This window comes from Lepidochelys olivacea, assembly GCF_965140295.1.
Source record: "Lepidochelys olivacea isolate rLepOli2 genome assembly, chromosome: 7".
NCBI classification, from domain to species: Eukaryota; Metazoa; Chordata; order Testudines; family Cheloniidae; genus Lepidochelys; species Lepidochelys olivacea.
This window is the reverse complement of record NC_140417.1, coordinates 93237601-93257284: the sequence shown is the minus strand read 5'-3', so window position 1 is coordinate 93257284 and position 19684 is coordinate 93237601. Positions and strand designations below refer to the sequence as shown.

At 41.9% G+C, this 19684-nt stretch overlaps 1 protein-coding gene across 2 annotated transcripts in view; it reads right to left on the bottom strand.

Moving 5' to 3' along the window:
• TBC1D12 (TBC1 domain family member 12) overlaps nucleotides 1-19684 on the bottom strand; it is a 100392-nt gene that overhangs the window by 57917 nt on the left and 22791 nt on the right. For both annotated transcript variants that reach the window (XM_084634848.1, XM_084634849.1), the window contains exon 2: nucleotides 10123-10246. In XM_084634848.1, the coding sequence (XP_084490974.1) occupies nucleotides 10123-10246 (124 nt within the window). The remainder of the gene's footprint in view (nucleotides 1-10122; nucleotides 10247-19684) is intronic.

Sequence of the window (19684 nt, the reverse complement as noted above, 5' to 3'; positions counted from 1 at the left end):
CCCATCAACTTCAATACCTTTGTGGTAACGCGGATATATCCAGTCAGATGTGAGGTATAAAGTCTAGGAGAGGAGATCCATGTCATAAATTACTCAGACCAGTGGCTGACAGCGCCTTTACAATCAGCACAGTTTTTGTGATCCTTAGAGGGTTCTACTAGAGAAACATAGAAGGCACACTTCTCAGGCACACATCCAAACATTTGTCATGGGTGTCAGACACAGGAATCTTACTATCACAGGAATTAGACAAAGTTTTCTAACTTTAGGCTTCTAAATTAATATGCAGTAATCTAAAGAAGTGATTTTGAAAAGTGTTGTGGGATGCTTATTCAGGTGTCTAAACACGCCTATAAAAGCCTAGGCACCAAGATTTGAAAGTGATGGCTGTACTTAAAAACCAAACCAAACAACTAAGTGTGTGTTTGTCTGTCATAACAATCTCGGGGGGTAGGGGAGGTGACAGCAGGGAAAGGGGAGAAAAGACCCACAAAAGAAAAATTCTTCTACAGGCAAAATGAATGACAAGACAATATAAACTTTAAGATACCACAAGATCTAAAAAAACCCTGAAAAACTACTAACAAAGTATTACAAAAGAATCCTAGTTTCACCCCATGCAAAGCGAGAGTTGAGGTGGCACAGTTGATGCTAACTGGCAGAAAGTGGGGAACAAGGGGATGGGTGAGAAGGGGCACCAATGCCTTGGCCTTTAATTACGATTTACCTTCTAAAGTGACACAGTGGATGAGCTCACTAATATCCTGGGACTGGCACAGCTACTGCTACACTACATAGTTAGTGTGATGGGTTCGGTCACAGAGACCCCTTGGGACTGTCACCTGACATGCTGAAGTTACCTCTGAGACAGTTTTTCGTGCCAGCCTGGGACTCCAGAACCCTGCCTTGTCGAGCCAGACACGCTAGCCTACTGCAACACAGAGCCAGGTCTGATCCACATCCCCAAAACTGCAGGCTTAACTGAAAACAGCTGAGCAGGTTACCTGCCTCCAGCACTCAGAAACCCAGCTCCCAATGGGATCCAAACTCCAAATAAATCCATTTTACTCTGTATAAAGTTTATACAGGATAAACTCAAATTGTCCACCCTCTAACAGTGATAGAGAGATATGCACAGCTGTTTGCTCCCTCAGGTATTAATCACTTATTCTGGGTTCATTAACAAACAAAAGTGATTTTATTAAGTATAAAAAGTAGTATTTACGTGTTTCAAGTAATAACAGACAGAACAAAGTCAGTCACCAAGCAAAATAAAGCAAAAACATGCAAGTCTAAGCCTAATACATTAAGAAACTGATTACAGGTAAAAATCTCACTCTCAGATGTTCCAATAAGCTTCTTTCACAGATTAGACTCCTTCCTAGACTGGGCCCAATCCTTTCCCCTGGTACGGTGCTGGTTAGTTCCAGCAGACATCTTAGGTGGAAAGCAGGGGTGTTCTAAAGGGCTGCCAGTCATGAGCACAAGGTGGGAATCTTGTGTCTCTCTGGGTCCCCACCCTTCCTTCTAAATGGAAAAGGATCAGATTTAAGATAGATTCCAGTATCATGTGACATGGTCACATGTCACTATAAGGCCTCATTCTTCATTACCCAGGGGCTGGCCCACACATACACAGGAAGGCTTGCTGTTAAATAAACCATCTACAACCAATTATTCTAGTCAATGGGAGCCATCAAGATGCTAAACCACCATTAATGGCCCACACTCTACATAATCACAATAGGACCTCAGAGTTATACTTCATATTTCTAGTTTCAGATACAAGAATGAAACATTCATACAAATAGGATGAATATATTCAGTAGGTTATAACCTTTGTAATGATACCTTACAAGATACCCCCTGCAAAAGGCATATTCCAGTTACATCATACTCACATTCACAAGCATATTTCCATAAAACATACGGAGTGCAATGTCAGAGTTAGTTTCTAGGCTGTCTGGGAACAAGTGATACAGTTTTAAAATATTAGTTAAGGTGCACAACTCCACAAAGAGGGAATCAGAAGCAGTACCTAAAGATTTTGTTAATGGTTGCATGTGTTTGGTACCTTCTGCTTCCACTGGAAAGACAAAGCTTCACTGTAGAAGTGGGAGTTATTGAAATCAACAACTAAATCTTAAACTGCAGGAGCTTCTCCCATCAGTCTCTCACTAGGAACATGTAACATTTTAGTATCCGTTGTCTAAACTGTATTCTTAAATTTATTCACCTAAATTTGGGTTATTGCTGATTATGCACTATATGTATCTTAACACTTTAAAAACAAATTTTGTATTTGTGGATAATCTAAGCACTATACCCAGATGTACAGACACTCTTTTCTTAACCTGTGTACTACATAATTTTTTAACATTACCTTTAATAAAAAATGTAAATCAGTTGTGTGTCCTTTTTGCAGGGAGCAGATAATACCCATGCTCTATGGTCTGCCCTGGCTTCCATCAAGAAATGGATATTTAAAGTGTTCATTTTCATCTGTATAAATTTCTAAATAGCTAGGAGTTCTACCTACCTTAGATAGAGATTGCTTCTCTTCCTGTGCGCTGTATCAGATGCTGAAGTCCTTAGCTAACAGCCCCCTTCCCTTATTTAAACAGGAATGGTCTTACAGCGGAGTGTTTCTGGTAAGTAGTTGCAACACTAGAACTTACTCCCACTTCCCTAGGACCCATCTGTAAAAGCCTAGGTTTGTTGATTTTCAGGGCACACTGCAAAACTATTTTCCTCTGGGTTTTCCCAAGGAAGGGGGGGGGGGATCAGGTGACCTGAACTAAAGCTATGTATGGATTTAGAGGGAAGAGTTATTATGGTGGGTTGAGAGGCTCAATGTACACGGATACTGATCCAGCCTATTTTGTGTCTTTTATTTAACACACACACACCCAAACCTGGCCTAATTCAAGTTTTTGTGACCCATCTTAGAAGTCTCTCTGAGAGAAAACGCACAAGGCACACTTTTCAGGCAAACATCCAAACATCTGTCATTGGTGTCAGACACAGGAATCTTACTATCGACTTCAATGGAGTCGGGACTTCATTAGCGTTCAGGTAGGCACTTCAGCATAGTCAACTTTTGCTAATTGAAACCCTCTCACATTACTCTCTTGATTATGATTTCTAATGTTCAATATCCATTTTCAGAGACCTGATGACAATCCTAACTTTTTTTTAGATATATTAGTTGTAGGACAATGACAAAATAGTCTACAAGTGCTATTTGGTGTTTGTCAGATTGCTTGCTTAATGCTAGCACCCTTGGTCACGTAGAAGTGAGTGTAAATAATGGTTGCTGCTCTTTTCTTCACTGTTTTAGAACTGATTTCCTATTCTGCTTTTTAGAGTGTCAGAGACTTAAAAAAAGCAGTTTTTCTTCTAAATTCTAAGGCTCCTAAAAAGGCTTTACCTGGCTAAAGGAGGAGATAATGCAGGCTACTTTAGAATATGAATCTGTCTCTCACAGATGTACAGCAAGACATGAGAAGACTGAAAAAGCTACCATCTCTGTCTTGTAGCCCAAGCAGAGTTCAGGAATCACTTTAAGCTTTACTTTTATGGTAAAATGATTTATTGGTCTTCAAATAAATATTTTCATTAATAAAAAAACGAGAACTGAATTTAAATGCCTCAATCAATATTTCACTTGACTATGTCACTTTCACCACAGATTTAAATATCTCATTTCTAATAAGTATTTTCAAAAAATGGAAGCAAATTAGTTTTACTTAATCTTAAACAGATCTGCCACTTTAATCAGTACCAATGGAAATATATTATATTCATCATATGCTGCAAATGCATTTCAGCTTCAATCTTATTAAGTTGTATTTCAAAGTGTAGGACAATGATTTTTAAAGTGAGAAGGCAAGTGTAGTTTACTAGTCAGGATTTCGGTTAATCCATATGTTCCCCTATTTAAATTGGCAATTACATTTGTAGTCACAGTTCATCAGAATAAAAAGTTCAGTACACTAAACACATTTTTGGCACTTTTAATCCTAAAAGATTGCTATTTTTCCCTTTACTAAACAGGGGAGGAAGGAAGCACAGCTGGTGGGAGATGTTCAGAAAAAAAAAAACACACCACACATCCTACTTGTGCAGTTTTAAATCCAGTGAGAACTGAGACAGCCAACAGCTGCAAGCTGAGAGAATTAGCCTGCCAAGAACTTTCAACCTTTGATCCATTTACAGCTGTAAAGTCTAACCAGAAGAATGTGGGTATCTATAGCTGAATGAGCAGTAATCTTTTGGAAAAGAGAATATGCAATTTGCTGCACTAAAGTATAACAAAAATAAAATCAATAAATAGACTTACTCTTAAAATTATTTCCTTGCAGTACTTTCTGCATGTGTATAGGGCAATTTTTCAAATCTCACTAGTTCTCTGAAGATAATACCCATTACAGCATTACATTTCTGGGACCTGTGGCTTCAGGGAGTTCTCAAACCAAGTTTCCAGATTTTCTGGAGGACCTTTTTTGAGACAGCCTGCTCATATTACCACCTATCCCATTTTTTGTGGAAGAACAGTTTGCACTAAAATCTAGTAGTCAGACCAGATGACTAGGAGTCAAACTCTTGAATTGAAATCCTGACTGCCATTGACTTGCTGTGTGACCTTGAGCACATCCTTTAGGGTTGCCATCTCTGATGTATCAGAGACCAGGACATCAGAGATTATCCTGAGCCCGCAACATAGGACAGTAGACAGTGTGCACTGATCATCCTTACAAATTTCCTGAGACAACTACCTCAAATAAGTGGGGGGGGGGGAAGAGAGCAGAGGGTGATCTTGGGAAAACCTGAGTAGGTGGGCAACCCTATTTAATTGATATCAATTTCTCCATATGTAGAAACAGGAATACCTGCCTACTGTACAAGCATACTGTGAAGATAAATCTTCAGGTTCTGAACCCTTACAGCAGGCCTTCACTACCCACTGGATCGGCGGGTTAGTGATCAATCTATCAGGGATCGATTATTGCGACTCGTCTAGACACTATAATCGATCCCCGAATGCACTCCCCGTTGACTCTGGAACACCAGCTCGCAAGAGGTGGAAGCGGAGTCGACAGGGGAGCAGCAGCGGTTGACTCACCACCGTCCTCATGGCCAGGTAAGTCGGCCTAAGATGCGCAGACTTCAACTACGACACCGACCCTCCCTCCCAGTGTAGACCAGGGCTTAGAGTGCTATGGTTATTTAAAGAGGCCTCAGTGTTGACTTAGTACAGCTGAACACAAAAAAACCCAAACACACATTTAGTTTAGGCCTAAATTATAGCTGAAATATCGAAATGTCACAGAATAAGGAACTCCAAAAAAAATTCTGATTTGCAAGTACTGACAAATCTCATTTCAACATTTTCAAAGTATTTTGACATTCCCTGAAACAATGTTCTGTTTCAAGTAACAGAAACATTAAACTGCATCTGCCTACAGTGCCATGGTGCCTCATGGAAGCTGTAGTTTGGACGCATCATGCCCTTATTCTTTCCTATGGGTTGGCCTCCCTGGCAGGATTATACATCCCTTGATGTACTGTAGTCCGGTTACTCCCATGATGTGGCTCAGTCAGAGGTGAGACAACAATGCAAGGTATAGTGCAGCCAAGAAGCCAAGACCACAGGAGAGAATGGGGATATGAAGCACTTGAACTACCATTCCCATGAGATAGTATGGTACAGAGACAGATGCAGTAGGATGTTGAGCTAACTCAAAATTAAGTGCTCGGGGTCAGTCAACATGCCAAAAAAAATTCGGACTTGGGTCCAACCGACTGAAAGCAAAATATTTCATTTGAATTTTTCCCCACAGAAAGTTTTGATTTTTGGAAGCTACATTAAAAAAAAGTCTTTTAGACTGAAGATCCCCAACCAATTCCACCGAGTTGGATGGTTACCTCAATAACAAAAGAAAATACAAATGACATTCTAAATTACTCAGCAATATTGGAAGGATACATTTAGATATATATTGCATGCCTTTAAAAGAAAAAAAATGACCTTTTTGAGAACACAAACCCATTAATGATTTATTTTTGCTTAACTTTCTCAATAATTACCATACCAGTTATTTGTTTTATATCTGGTACTGCCATTAAATTCCACTTGGGGCATCACCACTTCACTAACCTCATTTCTGTTATTAGTCACTATGGGATTTTTCCTATTCATTGCAGTTTTGTACTCTTAAATCTTCTCTCTTTAGAGAGAGAGAAAGCTACTTATAATCCAGACATTATCAAAAGTCCATTTTCAGATCTGTAGTCTCCTTTAGCTAAATAGGCAGAGCTTGCCTCTACATTTCAAGCCCTCTGATCTCTAGAATATATAAATAGGAGAATCTCAGCTTTCATTTATGAATTAGTATATTTAATCTCTCTCGGCAAAAATGGTTTTGGTATGTAAACAGATAAACCAATTACTAGGATTGTGATTGGATTTTTTCCTAAAGACCATACAGTTCATTCATGTCTTCAAACCCCTCCTCATCCCCACTGTTTCTTTGGAATCCATGAAAGCCATATGAACCTCAATTTTGGAGAAGCCATTAGATTAGCACCCAGCTATGTGAGGCCATGGTTTTAAGGGTAGGCCTACACTTAAAATTCTGCAACAGTGCAGCTGCATCGCTGTAGCGCTTAAGTGAAGATGCTCCTACACCAACAGGAGAGTTTCTCCTGTCAATGTAGTTAATCCACCTCCCCAAGAGGGTGGTAGCTATGTTGACAGAAGCTCTCCTGTCAACATGGCACTGTCTACATGGGAGGTTAGGCTGGTATAATTACGTCGCTGAAGGATGTGGATTTTTCACACCCCTAAGTGATAGTTATACCGATATAAATCTGTAATGTTGACCTGGCCTTGGATTGGTAAGGCTTTCCACCAATGACACAAAGACTGATGTAAGCATGCTCTCTCTGGTGGCCTGCCTCAGCCAAGACAACGCCACTGTTGAACACCCAGCCTGACCTGTCGGCACTTTGGGAAGGCGTATTTAGCATATTCTCATTGGACTTTTCAAACAAGTAATAATACAAGGCCACAAGCATTTTGTGCAAGTGGTCCATAGGTGTACCCACAGGCACTGGTTTCCAACTTTCCCCGGGGTGCTCAAGCTCCTCTCAGCTCCAGGCCCCGGACCCACTCCACTTCTCCAAAAGCCCCACTTCAGCCCAACCTCTTCCTGCCCAGTTCTGCCCTCTCACCCCAGCACGCCCCGTCCCCATTCCTCCCAGCACCTCCTGCATGCCACGGAACAGCAGCAATGAAAGAAGGGCTTTAGCACACAAACCACACCTCAGAGACTTTACACGCTTCCATATGTTCCACCCAGTTTTCTACTTCCTGTCATCATCAAGTTTGGCAGTGTATTATTGTGGGCAACACAATTTAGACCAGGTACTAAAGGTGAAATTATCTTTAGTAAAATGCACCTTCATCCATTAGAATCCCTGCTGGATTAACAAAGTGGGCCAAAATTTTCCAAGAGACAGGGCTGAGTTTTCACAGAAGCTGCTTGCTTAGAGGGAGTGGTACCACTTCTGGAAAAGGTCCCACTATTGATGTGGATTTTCAAGGCACATAATCAGGAAATGTCTCAAGTTTGGAATCTCAGGTCAGGTACTGCCTCCCATAATTCAGATCAGCCAAATGTGTTCTCATGTTGTAAAGTCTCATGCTGTGGCTGGAATGCTGACAGTGCACTCGAACAATAATCTGATGCCATTAAAACACTGAAGATAGATGGTTGTTGTCGTCTTCTCTAAGATATTACCTCAATACTATACAATATCTAGATGAACAGAAAAGAGGATGCATTCATCAATTTAAAGTTACTTATAGAAGTCTCATTTTGAATGTAACAAAAATGAAGCAGATATTCACTGAGGGGGAGTAGAAGGAAGTAGTAAATTTGCTGATCTGATGGACTGATCTGTCTCAAGAGCAAGCTCCTTCACTGCAAGAAAAGAGGAACTGATGACTGGAAACTGTCTAGTCCACCACCTCTACTCCGAAGACAAGAAACCAGAAACCTCTGGATTCTCAGCATATAGTATTTATTGGCGACAGAGAGCCAAGAATGTTAATAGCAGATACTTTTAGAGAACACTTCTTTTCACAATTAAGGAAGCTACCATTAACATTCAAATTGAAGGAAAAACTACACTTGAAGATGCACACCTTTTAAATATTGTACATATGAAAGTATCTCAAACAAAAACATACAACTTTTATTGCTTAATCTAAGGAAGTGATATCTTAAAATAGAGTTTGGTTTATCATTTATCCCAGCGAGTCCTGTTTAAACACTGTTGCGATTTCAGTGCAAGTGACTTTTTTTTTGGCAGCTCATAGCAAAACACTACAGGATTCTATGACTGATATTTCCCATCCCACTGGGAGTTCAAGCTCCCGAAAAACCCTCCTATTTTTCACTTCACTGCTTCACAAAGGGTTCCTATTGAAGTTTTTTTTGGTTTGGTTGTTGGCTCCCCCCCCCCCTTTTTTTTTTTTTTTTAGAAAAAAAGAAAGGATGACAGAACATAGCTCCCTCCATAGCTTGCCAATTGCAACTGTTGGAGGAGCATGGGGCGGGGGGAGGAAGAGAAGCAAGAGAGAAGAGAAGTCACAGAAAGGCGGGCGGGAGGGGGAAGCTCTCCCTCAGGTCACTCGGGTCTGGTCTACACCTAGAAATTAGATCAACCTAGCTATATCGTTCAGGGCAGTGAAAAAATTTCACACCATATGCAATGCAGTTAGGTCAACCAAACCCCCACTGTAGAAGCAGCTAGGTCAATAGGAGAATTCTTCCACTGACCTAGCTACTGCTTCTCAGAGAGGTGGATTACATGCATCAATGAGAAAACCCATTCCGTGAATGTGGGATCTACCTACACTATAGCAGCACAGCTGCAGAACCTTAGCTGTGCGCTTGTAGCATAAAATAAGGTTACTGCCTCCGCCAGCACAACAGAAAGGAACTCAAATTCATTGAGTCAGCACACCATACTGCCTTTGAACTGCAGGGACACATTCATGTGTTTCATATTTTCAAACATTAATACTGTATTACTACCAATTATTCACTTTAATAAAGCAGTGGCATTTTTACGTACTAGCAGAGGAATAGTACACTAAAAATATACAGGAATGAACATAAAAGACAATAAGACATTATAATCGATAGACAAGTTATTAGCCAAGCAGAAGTTCCAGACGCTTTGACCACTACAGACTCCCGTCTGGGCAGACTTTTCACATGGCTTCTTGTGGGGCTCAAGGTACTCTAACTTCACCTAGGACTGAATCTAACCAGATCTGTGCATTGTCTATAGACAGTGATTGTGTATCCACACTCAGAAAAAAACCTAGTTTTTGTTTTTAATCAATGTGTTTGCTAACAGATAAGATTCTAGTGACAAGGCAGTGTGTGAGTTCTCACAGATGTTAACAGGTTGAGGTAAACCACTAGGGTATTTGTAAAACCATAAACGGTCTTTTCCACATTAGTATTTTATCATATATCAGCTCACATGATAAAATAAAACCCACATCTTTTCTCCTCGTGAAGAGCAGGCCTGAGTCTTTCTAACCTGATTTGGAATGGTATGCCAAGTTTTGTCTCAATATATCCAGTCACCAAGCTCTCTCCCACAATCTTGTAAGCAAACTAATGTTGTATTATAAGTCATTTAGAATGTGGGGAAAGTTTGTAAATACTGAAAGACCATTAGTTCTTTAAATCAGAATATATTTTAGTACTGCTAGGACAACTGGATGCATATGAATGGTTTTCATACATTTTTTTCTACTGCTCTCCAAAGTACTGAAGACAACTTTGTTTATTCTGTATTGAATTAAGTTTCACTGAGTGAGCTGAGGTATCCATTGTCTGCTTGGAAAGTTACTTGAGAAACAAGGAAATATGTAACCTTTTTTCTTTCAGTGAAAAGCAAAACTCAAAAAGGTTCTTCTGACTGTCAAGCTAGGTGCCAGTTACTGATAATTATGACGGGGACATCTACTAAGAATCCAACTCATTCCTAAAAGAACCAAAATTTCATACCTAAAACTATGAGATAGTTACTCACCTGCTGAATTATTTTGGAATCTTTTTGAAAGTTTTCTCTAGGAGGGACTTTTCCAAATAATTTCCAGCCAGGAGCACTGTGGAGAGCAGGTTTGAGTTCCTTTGTCCTTTTGGTGAAAAAGTTTCTGGGGGAGGGGAAAAAAAATCCTTTTAAATTACAGGCATCTTACAATACTAAAGTTTGTCTCAATTTTAGATTTGTTTTAGCCCAATACATCTTTGTAGAAACTTAATGTTCAGAAGAGCAAATACTTGTTTGTATACTACCTTTAATTTTCTCTTGTTCTTTAAAAAAAATGTGAATAATGTACAAAATAAGAATTGTCACGTGCTATTGAAATAAATATCCAATTGTTTTCAATAATTGCTTTTGAAATTATACACCGCTGGACAGTTTTCTTTTTTAATGTTTGACAGTTGTAACTCAACAGGAATAAATGGCTAGAGCATTAAATATCAGAGCATCTACAGGATACTGGAGGACTCACCTATCTTTTAAGGAGTTCAGAATATTGTGTATCTAGTTTATGTCTTTGCAGTGATAGTATGTTTAAAAAATAATATTTAATCATTTAGCCAAGGATGGTGAATTTAAATCTTTGTGTTAAATAAATCAGCTGGAAAGTGATTTTAAAAAAAAAAAAGTCTTCCTAGTCCAAAATTCTAGGCAGCCGATGAAGTGAGCTGTAGCTCACGAAAGCTTATGCTCAAATAAATTGGTTAGTCTCTAAGGTGCCACAAGTACTCCTTTTCTTTTTGCGAATACAGACTAACACGGCTGCTACTCTGAAACCCGTCAAAATACTAGAGACACTGGTACTATAAAATACATAATTCCACTGATTAAACATAAACCAGGACAACATTTCCAAAAAATTATGTTGTGATATAGAGCACTGCATACCAAGAAGTTTTAATTTCAGAATATTTGTGGTGAACTCGTCTCCAAGTATTAAATTTCAGCCTGTAACAACTCATCACTCTCATGTATGGGGGATATAGCTTGTTCAGGAAGGACAGGCAGGGTAAAAAGGGAGGAGGTCCTGTATTATACATCTAGACTATATACACTTGTTCTGAGGTCCACAAGGAGGTGATAGGCAGACCAGTTGAAAATCTATGGGTAAAGATAAAGAGGTGGGGGGGGGCGCAAAAAAAAAAAGGAGTGATGTCATGGTAAGGTCTACTATACACCATCATATCAGGAAGAAGAGGTGGATGAGGCATTTCTAGAACAAAAAAAGATACATCCAAAAAAACAGACCTAGTAGTAATGTGGGACTAACTACCCAGACATCTGTTGGAAAACTAATACGGCAAATCACAAAATTTCTAATAAGGTTTTGGAATGTATAAGGGACAACTTTTTATTTCAGAAAGGGGAGATAGTCGTTTTCAACTAGTTTCTACCTAAGAGGGAGAAATTGGTAAGGAAACTGAAGGCAACTTGGGTGATCATAAAATGGAAGGAGTGTAAGCAACACAATAAAGACAATGGATTTCAATAAAAGCAGACAAACTCAGAAATGATAGGGATAAGGTCCCAGGGAAGAGCAATCTAATGGAAAAAAGGAGTTCAGGAGAGCTGGTAGTTTCTTAAGGAGGCAATATTTAAGGCACAACCACTGCAGGCAATCCCAATGTGAAGGAAAGATCAGAAGAATAGTAAAAGCCCAACTATGGCACCATCAGGAGCTCCTTAATGACCTGAAAATCAAAAAAAAAAGAAGCCTACAAGAAAGTAGAAAACAGACAAATTGCTAAGGAGGAGTACAAAAGACAAATTTAAAAAGTAGCCTCATATTACTAAATAAGATACAAAATGTAGATGCCCAGTGATATCCAATATAATTAATGTTACAAAGCAGTTCCGATTTCAGCACCCAATTTTCACATTCAGAGTTTCTTTAAACATACACAGTTGTTAAGCTAGGAACGTGACTCTGTCCATAGATAAAATTTCTTTTGGAAAAAAAAAATCTCTGCAATTATAGATTGTGTGCGCTATGGGGAAACGTGTACATTCTTTTCCCCATTGTGATATATTCCAACTTTTCAAAAAGAAAAAAAAGAAAAAAAACAGGCCTACAAACAGCTCAGCTTGGGAAATTAAAAATAAAGCAGTGACTGAAAAAACCTCACTCACTTAGCATATGCCCAAGCAGCACATCCTAAATACTAGTGTAATATAAATGAATAATGTTTAAAGTTTTTCAGCAGAGCTCAGTGAAACCAATTCACTGATGTCTCTACACACTTGTCTTGCCACTTCACAATCGCTTGATCAGGCAAGGACTTCCACTAGAATTTGCACAAACAGTAATGATAAAGGTTTCATTGAAACATAGCAAATATTAAAGCCACCAAAATCTGCATAGGCTTAGCATCAGGAACAGAAGAGAAATTCAGGTTTGAAAAGAATAGCTAAGCCGATCCTATAATTTTAAAAAGTCTCAGTGTTTGTGACAGTTTTCATTCTTAAAGTTCTAAAAAAGTTAGAAAAATATTTCCAGAATTTCCATTGTGAAGTTGAGAGCATAAGTTGAGACTGCCAAAAAAAGTGTCTTTAGGCAAAAGTGTCATCAGCAACACTCCCAGCTTCCCTCAAAATTACCTCACTATGGTGTGAGCTGCCCAGTGTAGTAGAGAGACTCACATTTAACACAGTTTTAAAAAAAAAGTAATGAAGCACATTGTCATAAATATAAAGGGAAGGGTAAACCCCTTTGAAATCCCTCCTGGCCAGGGGAAAGCTCCTCTCACCTGTAAAGGGTTAAGAAGCTAAAGGTAACCTCGCTGGCACCTGACCAAAATGACCAATGAGGAGACAAGATACTTTCAAAAGCTGGGAGGAGGGAGAGAAACAAAGGTTTTGTGTGTCTGTCTGTAGTCGTCTTGGCCGGGGACAGAACAGGAATGGAGTCTTAGAACTTTTAGTAAGTAATCTAGCTAGGTATGTGTTAGATTATGATTTCTTTAAATGGCTGAGAAAAGAATTGTGCTGAATAGAATAACTATTTCTGTCTGTGTATCTTTTTTGTAACTTAAGGTTTTGCCTAGAGGGGTTCTCTATGTTTTTGAATCTAATTACCCTGTAAGATATATACCATCCTGATTTTACAGGGGGGATTTCTTTATTTCTATTTACTTCTATTTTTTATTAAAAGTCTTCTTGTAAAACACTGAATGCTTTTTCATTGTTCTCAGATCCAAGGGTTTGGGTCTGTGGTCACCTATGCAAATTGGTGAGGCTTTTTATCCAACATTTCCCAGGAAAGGGGGAGTGCAAGTGTTGGGAGGATTGTTCATTGTTCTTAAGATCCAAGGGTCTGGGTCTGTAGTCACCTAGGCAAATTGGTGAGGCTTTTTACCAAACCTTGTCCAGGAAGTGGGGTGCAAGGTTTTGGGAAGTATTTTGGGGGGAAGGACGCGTCCAAACAGCTCTTCCCCAGTAACCAGTATTAGTTTGGTGGTGGTAGCGGCCATTCCAAGGATAACGGGGGTAATATTTGTTACCTTGGGGAAGTTTTGACCTAAGCTGGTAAAGATAAGCTTAGGAGGTTTTTCATGCAGGTCCCCACATCTGTACCCTAGAGTTCAGAGTGGGGGAGGAACCTTGACATGGTGGCACAGTGGTGGGATTAACCTGAAATCATTTTGAGATCCAGTTGAGATTTTTTGAACTAGAAATACAGATTTTAAAAAGGAATTTTTAGGAAGTCCAGAAGGCAGCTTTGAAACTGAAAGCAGCTTGGTTTCTCTCTGCTTTGTGGCCAAGCAGAGACAAAAGGGGATTATCTTGTGAATTGCAGGTTTTCTTGCCTGGAGGCAGGGTACTTAACTCCTGCAGGGAAATTCACAGTCTTCCAACCCAGAGGTTTTTTTTTTTTCTTTTCTTCCTAAAAGTAAATAGGGGGTGTGTGCTCTACCCATTTGCCTGGAGACAAAAGTGGCAGGGTTTTTTTTTAGGATTTTGATTTTTTTTTTTTTGTTTTACAAGGAGCACAGGTTTGAAAAGAAATTTTTTTTTTCTTTGGGCTGGGTAAGCAGTTTTCCAAGTAGTTGGAGGTTTTTTGCTTTAATTTGGGCCCAGAGCAGAGACAAGGGAATTGTCTTTTTCTGTAGGCTGACAATCACTATCAGAGAATAGGTACTCTATTCCAGCACAGCAAAAGTTTACAGCCAAGTTTTGTTTGTTTATTTCTAAACCTCGGGTGTAAAGTTAGTTAAAAACAGAGAGGTTAGAATGGCCAAATCCTCAGCTCGACTACAGCTGGAATTAGCCAAATTTCAGGCTGAGGAAAAACAAAGGGAACATGAAAGACAGATAGAACTCATGCGGCTGGAGAAGGAGGTACAGGAGGCTGCCCACAAGAGGGAAATGGAGGCAAGGAAGCATGTGGAGGAGATGGAGAGGATAAAGGCCCAGCAGAATATACCAACAAACCCTAGCAATCCTTCTCCAGGTACCACTTCCCATCCCAGAAAGTTCCCCACCTACAAGGCAGGTGATGATACTGAGGCCTTCTTAGAAAACTTCGAAAGGGCCTGCCTTGGGTACAACATCTCTACTGACCAATACATGGTAGAGCTGAGGCCGCAGCTCAGTGGACCCTTAGCTGAGGTGGCAGCTGAAATGCCTAAAGAACACATGAACAAGTATGAACTGTTTAAATCCAAGGCGAGAGTCAGAATGGGGATAACACCCGAGCAGTCTCGTCGGAGGTTCAGAGCCCTAAGGTGGAAACCAGACATGTCATTTACCCGACATGCCTACCACATTGTAAAACATTGGGATGCCTGGATATCAGGAGCAAGTGTTGAATCTCCAGTAAATTTGCCCTTCCTAATGCAAATGGAACAATTCTTAGAGGGTGTTCCTGAGGAAATAGAAAGATACATCCTAGATGGGAAACCCAAAACTGTAATTGAGGCAGGAGAGATTGGAGCCAGATGGGTGGAGGTGGCAGAGAAGAAGAAAACTGGTCGCAGTTGGAGCGGAGACCAGAAGGGACCACCCCAGACCACACCCTATTACCGGGGGCCGCCCAAAGCCCCACCTACCTCCCAAAGAACCCTCCAGACCCCTTATCGTCCCACCACCCCGTTCTCCAGCAACCCACCTCGCCCCGGTGACCCGTCAGCTGGACGATGTTTTAAACGTAACGAGCTGGGGCATGTAAAGGCCAACTGCCCCAAGAACCCCAACAGATTACAGTTCATTGCACCGGAATCACACCAGAGGTCCACAGGCCCAGATACCTCCCAGATACCCTTGGAGCGGAGGGAAACTGTGAGTGTGGGTGGGAAGAAGGTCACCGCGTGGAGGGACACCGGAGCACAAGTGTCAGCTATCCATGCTTCCTTAGTGGACCCCAATTTAATCAACCCAGAGATCCAAGTGACGATTCAACCCTTCAAGTCCAACTCTTTCAATTTGCCTACAGCCAAGTTGCCTGTCCAGTACAAGGGCTGGTCAGGAATGTGGACTTTTGCAGTCTATGATGATTATCCCATCCCCATGCTGTTGGGGGAAGACTTGGCCAATCATGTGAAGCAGGCCAAGAGGGTGGGAATGGTCACCCGCAACCAGGCTAAACAAGCCGTGAGGCCTAGCTCTGTTCCGGAAACTTCTATCAGGACCCAGTCAGAGGTGATGGACCTGGACCCCAGGCCAATGTCTGCAACAGCAGTAGTGGATCCAGTCCCAGAGACCCAGACGGAACCAGTCCCAGAACCGGAACCAGCCGAACAACCAACACCAGACCCCGTGCCAGCACTGAATCCAGTACTTGCAACCTCAACACCAGAGGGCCCCACCGAACCTGAACTGGCAGCAGCCGATAACCCTACACAAGAGGCTCAGCCGGAGCCTGAATCCCAACATAGTGCACCAGCGGAGAGCGGTTCACAGTCAACAGAAACAGCTCCATCCCCTATATCGCTTCCAGAGGGACCAAGCCTAGGTCCACAATCCAATGAGGAACTGATGTCTCCAGCATCAAGGGAACAGTTCCAGACCGAACAGGAAGCAGATGAAAGCCTCCAGAGAGCTTGGACGGCGGCACGGAGCAACCCACCGCCTCTCAGCTCTTCTAATCGATCCAGGTTTGTTGTAGAAAGAGGACTTTTATACAAGGAAACTCTTTCTGGGGGACACCAGGAAGACTGGCATCCTCAGAGACAGTTGGTAGTTCCAACTAAATACCGGGCCAAGCTCTTGAGCTTAGCCCATGATCACCCTAGTGGCCATGCTGGGGTGAACAGGACCAAAGACCGTTTGGGGGGGTCATTCCACTGGGAGGGAATGGGCAAGGATGTTTCTACCTATGTCCAGTCTTGTGAGGTGTGCCAAAGAGTGGGAAAACCCCAAGACCAGGTCAAAGCTCCTCTCCAGCCACTCCCCATCATTGAAGTTCCATTTCAGCGAGTAGCTGTGGATATTCTGGGTCCTTTTCCGAAAAAGACACCCAGAGGAAAGCAGTACATACTGACTTTCATGGATTTTGCCACCCGATGGCCGGAAGCAGTAGCTCTAAGCAACACCAGGGCTAAAAGTGTGTGCCAGGCACTAGCAGACATTTTTGCCAGGGTAGGTTGGCCCTCCGACATCCTCACAGATGCAGGGACTAATTTCCTGGCAGGAACTATGAAAAACCTTTGGGAAGCTCATGGGGTAAATCACTTGGTTGCCACTCCTTACCATCATCAAACAAATGGCATGGTGGAGAAGTTTAATGGAACTTTGGGGGCCATGATACGTAAATTCGTAAATGAGCACTCCAATGATTGGGACCTAGTATTGCAGCAGTTGCTCTTTGCCTACAGAGCTGTACCACATCCCAGTTTAGGGTTTTCTCCATTTGAACTTGTATATGGCCGTGAGGTTAAGGGGCCATTGCAGTTGGTGAAGCAGCAATGGGAGGGATTTACACCTTCTCCAGGAACTAACATTCTGGACTTTGTAACCAACCTACAAAACACCCTCCGAACCTCTTTAGCCCTTGCTAGAGAAAACTTACAGGATGCTCAAAAAGAGCAAAAAGCCTGGTATGATAAACATGCCAGAGAGCGTTCCTTCAAAGTAGGAGACCAGGTCATGGTCTTAAAGGCGCTCCAGGCCCATAAAATGGAAGCATCGTGGGAAGGGCCATTCGTGGTCCAGGAGCGCCTGGGAGCTGTTAATTATCTCATAGCATTCCCCACCTCCAACCGAAAGCCTAAGGTGTATCATATTAATTCTCTAAAGCCCTTTTATTCCAGAGAATTAAAGGTTTGTCAGTTTACAGCCCAGGGAGGAGACGACGCTGAGTGGCCTGAAGGTGTCTACTACGAAGGGAAATGTGCTGGTGGTGTGGAAGAGGTGAACCTCTCCATGACCCTTGGGCGTATGCAGCGACAGCAGATCCAGGAGCTGTGCACTAGCTACGCGCCAACGTTCTCAGCCACCCCAGGACTGACTGAACGGGCATACCACTCCATTGACACAGGTAATGCTCACCCAATTAGGGTCCAACCTTACCGGGTGTCTCCTCAAGCTAAAACTGCTATAGAACGGGAGATCCAGGATATGTTACAGATGGGTGTAATCCGCCCCTCTGAAAGTGCATGGGCATCTCCAGTGGTTCTAGTTCCCAAACCAGATGGGGAAATAGGTTTTTGCGTGGACTACCGTAAGCTAAATGCTGTAACTCGCCCAGACAACTATCCCATGCCACGCACAGATGAACTATTAGAGAAACTGGGAAGGGCCCAGTTCATCTCTACCTTGGACTTAACCAAGGGGTACTGGCAGGTACCGCTAGATGAATCTGCCAAGGAAAGGTCAGCCTTCATCACACATCTCGGGCTGTATGAATTTAATGTACTCCCTTTCGGGCTGCGAAATGCACCCGCCACTTTCCAAAGACTTGTAGATGGTCTCCTAGCGGGATTAGGAGAATATGCAGTCGCCTACCTTGACGATGTGGCCATATTTTCGGATTCCTGGGCAGACCACCTGGAACATCTACAAAAAGTCCTTGAGCGCATAAGGAAGGCAGGACTAACTGTTAAGGCTAAGAAGTGTCAAATAGGCCTAAACAGAGTGACTTACCTTGGACACCAGGTGGGTCAAGGAACTATCAGCCCCCTACAGGCCAAAGTGGATGCTATCCAAAAGTGGCCTGTCCCAAAGTCAAAGAAACAGGTTCAATCCTTCTTAGGCTTGGCCGGTTATTACAGACGATTTGTACCGCACTACAGCCAAATCGCTGCCCCACTGACAGACCTAACCAAAAAGAAACAGCCAAATGCTGTTCAGTGGACCGGAAAGTGTCAGAAGGCCTTTAACACGCTTAAAGCGACACTCATGTCTGACCCTGTACTAAGGGCCCCAGACTTTGACAAACCGTTCCTAGTAACCACAGATGCATCCGAGCGTGGTGTGGGAGCAGTTTTAATGCAGAAAGGACCTGATCAAGAATTCCACCCTGTAGTGTTTCTCAGCAAAAAACTGTCTGAGAGGGAAAGCAACTGGTCAGTCACTGAAAAAGAATGTTATGCCATTGTCTACGCTCTGGAAAAGCTACGCCCATATGTTTGGGGACGGCGTTTCCACCTGCAAACCGACCATGCTGCACTAAAGTGGCTTCACACCGTCAAAGAAACTAACAAAAAACTTCTTCGGTGGAGTTTAGCTCTCCAAGATTTTGATTTCGACATCCAACACATCTCAGGAGCTTCTAACAAAGTGGCTGATGCACTCTCCCGTGAAAGTTTCCCAGAATCAACTGGTTAAAATCGTCCTTGAGATGTGGAAAATATTGTTAGTCTTTATGTACTTGGTAGTATATTTAGAGATGCATGTGTCTTATTAACTCTGTTTTCCTAGAGCTCCAGGAAGAAATCCCAGCCAGTGTTTCACCCTAGCTGAGATTTGGGGGGCGTGTCATAAATATAAAGGGAAGGGTAAACCCCTTTGAAATCCCTCCTGGCCAGGGGAAAGCTCCTCTCACCTGTAAAGGGTTAAGAAGCTAAAGGTAACCTCGCTGGCACCTGACCAAAATGACCAATGAGGAGACAAGATACTTTCAAAAGCTGGGAGGAGGGAGAGAAACAAAGGTTTTGTGTGTCTGTCTGTAGTCGTCTTGGCCGGGGACAGAACAGGAATGGAGTCTTAGAACTTTTAGTAAGTAATCTAGCTAGGTATGTGTTAGATTATGATTTCTTTAAATGGCTGAGAAAAGAATTGTGCTGAATAGAATAACTATTTCTGTCTGTGTATCTTTTTTGTAACTTAAGGTTTTGCCTAGAGGGGTTCTCTATGTTTTTGAATCTAATTACCCTGTAAGATATATACCATCCTGATTTTACAGGGGGGATTTCTTTATTTCTATTTACTTCTATTTTTTATTAAAAGTCTTCTTGTAAAACACTGAATGCTTTTTCATTGTTCTCAGATCCAAGGGTTTGGGTCTGTGGTCACCTATGCAAATTGGTGAGGCTTTTTATCCAACATTTCCCAGGAAAGGGGGAGTGCAAGTGTTGGGAGGATTGTTCATTGTTCTTAAGATCCAAGGGTC